General features: G+C 27.6%; 1 protein-coding gene across 1 annotated transcript in view; it reads left to right on the top strand.

Moving 5' to 3' along the window:
- bent (projectin protein bent) overlaps positions 1-4,696 on the top strand; it is a gene marked incomplete in the record, with an annotated part of 246,334 nt that overhangs the window by 69,239 nt on the left and 172,399 nt on the right. Inside the window, 4 exon segments of the mRNA XM_067045412.1 lie at positions 1,021-1,193; positions 1,829-1,996; positions 2,081-2,160; positions 3,777-3,943. Coding sequence (XP_066901513.1) covers positions 1,021-1,193; positions 1,829-1,996; positions 2,081-2,160; positions 3,777-3,943 — 588 coding nt within the window.

Consider the following 4,696-nt stretch of genomic DNA (forward strand, 5'->3'; position numbering starts at 1 on the left):
ACTATGATTCACAGGAGTTTTATGGCCATTATTAGGCTTCCCGTGAACACCTCTACGGTTATATACTATTTTTTTGGTATGCATGTATGCTGAGTATTTTTTTTAGATTTTAACTTAATATAATAATAATATATATATAAAATTCCAACATGGTCATATGCAATTATATTAAGTTAAAATCTAAAAAAAACACTCAGCATACATGCATACCAAAAAAATAGTATATAACCGTAGAGGTGTTCACGGGAAGCCTAATAATGGCCATAAAACTCCTGTGAATCATAGTGTTGATCCCCTCCAATATCTTAGAACATAGCTTTGTGAGGGAGGAGCTTAGAGAGGGCAAGAAAGACCCATGAACACATTCTGGTTGCCAATGTTAGCTTTCTAATCTGGTTTAAACAAGCGAGTGGTGACTAGCTTATTTAAATTCTCATTCAACTTGATCAATAAATCTTTGTGGAACTGTAGCTCTGCTGAGAATGTGCATCCTAAATATCTTATGGTGGATTTTTTCACTTCATTTGGACCTTTTTTCAATTCTTGGATGCCGGAGTCTTGGATGGTGGAGTCCATTCTCAAGGGAGGGCTTTGTTGCTTCCAGCTCTCCTTTATTCATGACGATGCCCATACTTAATACTAACATGGAAATTACTTTTATTATTAACATAAATTTATGGCACTACCTATTTGGAAAGTTTGTTTCTGATTTTTGAGCATTTACATGGAGTTTAACATTGTATGGATAAGTAAGGTAACATAATAATTGGAGCAACAATACTACCCATAATCATGCCAACTTTATATCAGTATTTAAATTATTGGTTAACTTGAGGACACAACATACTATTTTCTTATTGATTTTTAGATGAAATAGCTTAATAGTATAGGTATTTCATATTTATAGCATGTTTCTGTAATGAATGCATAGATCTAGTATATTAAATAGCCCATGTTGTGAAATTATTTATTGATTTAATATTGAGCTAGTTGTAATCCTTCTTAATTTTCTCCTTACAGTCATTCCAGTAATAAAAGAAGTACCAAAGACTGTTACTATTACTAAGACTAACACTGTTGTAATTGAAGCAAAAGTGCAATCAGTATTTGAACCTAAATGTACATGGTTCAAAGGAGCTTCTAAGATAAAAGAAGATTCTAAACATAAAGTTGAAATACGTCATGTGAAAGAAGTAAAAAAAACTTATATTACTTTTCTTTATAATTATAATTGATCATCACTATTATTATATTCAAAGTTGTTACTAACATTACATTTTTATAATAGTGTTAAAAAAATCAGCAATTTTCTGTGTGCTCTGAGCTGGCTCTCTAGAACCAGTCAATAAAATATCATATTCTTTTTATTGAATGGGTTAGTATCAATTTAAAATGAAATCAGAATAAGCCATGGTTGTTATTGATTATTTTTTATTATCAAAACAGCTATTTTTATACACAAAGAAATATTTAAATAATTTAACTGTTAATCCTGGATTAATCCTTGGATAAATATATATATATATAAAATTTAACTTATAAAAATTATTATTTTTTACTATTCCCTTGATAACTACCTTATTTAAGAATAATTTATATTTTATGAACAATTTCTGATACATAATTAGATATTTTATATCTATCATAATGCTTCATAATTGTTTTGGTTTAATTATTTAGAACCCACAATCAATGCTTAATCTTTGTATTTATTATTAACGTTTACAAAACTAGTTGTAATACTTTCTTGAGAGTTGTAATAATTCTTCTTATTGTTATACCATAAATTTCCAGAAATGTCCAAAAATTTATATTTATGAATTTTCAGGGTGAATATACAATCAAATTAGAAATCAATCCATGTACACCTAATGACAAAGGAGCTTATAAACTAGTTGCTAAAAATGAGAAAGGAGAAGCAACATCAAGTATTATAGATGTTATCTTACCACCTACAATCGAAGCTCCCGTAATTTCCCAAGGACTGACTGATGTGGTAAGACCATTCAGAAATATTCTATTACTTGTTCATTTAATCAACTTTTTATTATGTATTAAATTTACTTTTATTTTATCTTAGACTGCAGTTGAAGGACAATCGATGAAATTAACATGTAAATTTGCGTCTGTTGACAAAACTTTGAAAATTATTTGGACAAGGTATGAATTTCTGGAGTATTTTAAGTGTTTAATTGTATCTTTGTGTGCATATTGATTATATCAACAATCTTCGCCTACTTACCAACCTCTTCTCAACCCTATGAAAACCCAAATCTATAAAGTCAACTCTAATGCGATCCTTATAACTACATCTTATTCAACCCAGTTTAATCGGATGTTTACCAGTTAGTTCCCAGCTATTACTTCCAAGCCACCCTGTATCTATTCTACAACATTAAATTTCAGTGACCACAATGCTTCCATTCCATTTTGATCTTGAGGTTTCTGAATAGTATATACGAACTAAGTCATTTTATGACAGAAATAAAATTAATTTCCTCCCTTTCATTTTATTTTAACTTTAGTTTTTTCTTTTTGAAATATTATTCCTTTCAGATAATGTAGAACTCAGTTAATTAAACATTTCAACTTGTTAAAACATATTCTTCCTATTTTCAATATCCCTGAATTAATCGTCTTTTTTGTTTCCAATATTGTAAGCTGTTTCATTTGTATTTATTTCAAAAACTAATTTTACTAATTCAGCAACATCCAGCAATATAGTTTACACATCTTCACCCAACAAGACCAGATCATAATCATAATCAAAGTAGGTTTATGATTGTTTATCATACAATCTCTTTCAGTATGAATTATTTTTCTAGTGACCTATTTCACAGCTAAACAAAAGCAATTTAAAAATTTGGAAAAAGGAATTGAATTCAGGATATTTTAAACTGCAGAGACTACATATTTCTTGAAATAGAAATTATCAAACAATGCAGTTATTTTGGGGACAATTCAAAAGATCTAATTTTGCCAATTTCCTTCTTTGGCAAATATTTTAACACTTTTCATTGAACTACTGTTTTTTTGTTTGATTTTCTCTTTTACTTAGAATGGCATTACTAACTGGTGATGATATTATCTCTGATATGAGACCATAATTTATCAATGTTACCATTTTCTTCCTCGCAAGTTAGTTTTAATAGTTCTGGATATTAAAATCATGATCATGAAGAAATTACTTGAAGTAAATTGACAAAAAAATTGTAAACTTTTTGATTTATTAACGCTTTGACAGTTAAACTTTGATTTGGTTTTCCTAGTACTCACTAGTAATTGATTAATTAATACCATTATCATGGGTTAGGAAAGGGTGAGATCTGAATGCTAAATGTAAGTATTTAAACTAGCCCAGCCAATGTTGATAGTTATAGTTAGAGAGTCTAAAGAATAACCACCTTCAAATCAAAATATTAAATGTGTGAGGCTAATTGAGGTGTCATACGTGGTTTAACACTTCTTCACTCAAATGATTTATATATTTAGTAATATTCTTGATTATTTTGATATAATGATATAATGATATTCTTTAATTATTTTGAGACCATTCTTTTGGATTCTAAGAAAATTAACAAAACATGAACTTTTGAGTATTTCTGTATAAAAAAAAAATTTAAATTTACAAAATATTAATTAATCAATTAATCATTTGATCTTTTTCATTATCTATGTTTATGAAATTAGTTACTAATGCTTCTAGTAACTGTTACCATGTTTGCAAGCTTGCAGAATTCATTTTTAAGACTAATATTATACCTAATGTTTTACAGAAACAACAAGACTATCACTACCACAGAAAATGTTGATATAAGATTCGATGGCCAAATTGCTATTCTCAATATTACTAACTGTACCCGTGAGCATGATGGTACATATAAAATAATAGCATCAAATTCTGGAGGAACATCAGAGTCAATTGCCAAAGTAACTATAACAGGTAATTAAACATTATATTTAATCATCAAAATTATATTTCATGTAAAAAAGTTAAGTATCTTGTTCCAAGATATCAGCTTTTTACTTTATATTACTGTTACCTTTACTGGTTAGTTACTATTTTAATTTATTTCATAAGATCCACTCCTTTACTTATTCAACTTTGAATTTAATGATCAATATATGAAGCAGTATTGTAGATAAAAAAAAGTTTTAAAGACTTTTTTAGAAGTTAGACTGTTACTATTAATAGATAGATAATCAGTGTGATGGCTTACCACTATTGTTTAAAAATATTAAATATATTTTAATAAAGATAATTTATTATACTAAATTATAATATAAAGTTCACTATTATCTCTATAACAATTATGTTTTGTAAAACAGTAGTTTATAACCAAGATAACAGGTTCATTAGAAAAGCTTACTTTAAACAATTTTTAAGCAGCATTTAAATAACTTCATTTGTTTTGGTTCCAGTAATTAAATAAACCTTGTAATTCCTAAAAAAAATTTTATAAGTTTATAAGTATTAAAATAAAAGGCCTATATTTAAAGCTCTGATGAGAAAATAATAAATTAACTTTTCTCTTGAATGATTGGTTCCTGTGTTCTACAGGTGCTTACGTTGATGTGATAAGTAGTTAAAGCAAAATTAAAGTGGAATTTTTGATCTCTTCATTTATATAACGTTTATTTTAGAGCTTTAGTTGAGTTGTGTGTGTGTGTGTATGTGTGTATGGTGTATATATAT

Source organism: Halyomorpha halys, unplaced genomic scaffold (genome assembly GCF_000696795.3).
Source record: "Halyomorpha halys isolate HHAL.00 unplaced genomic scaffold, Hhal_1.1 Scaffold1088.1, whole genome shotgun sequence".
NCBI lineage: Eukaryota > Metazoa > Arthropoda > Insecta > Hemiptera > Pentatomidae > Halyomorpha > Halyomorpha halys.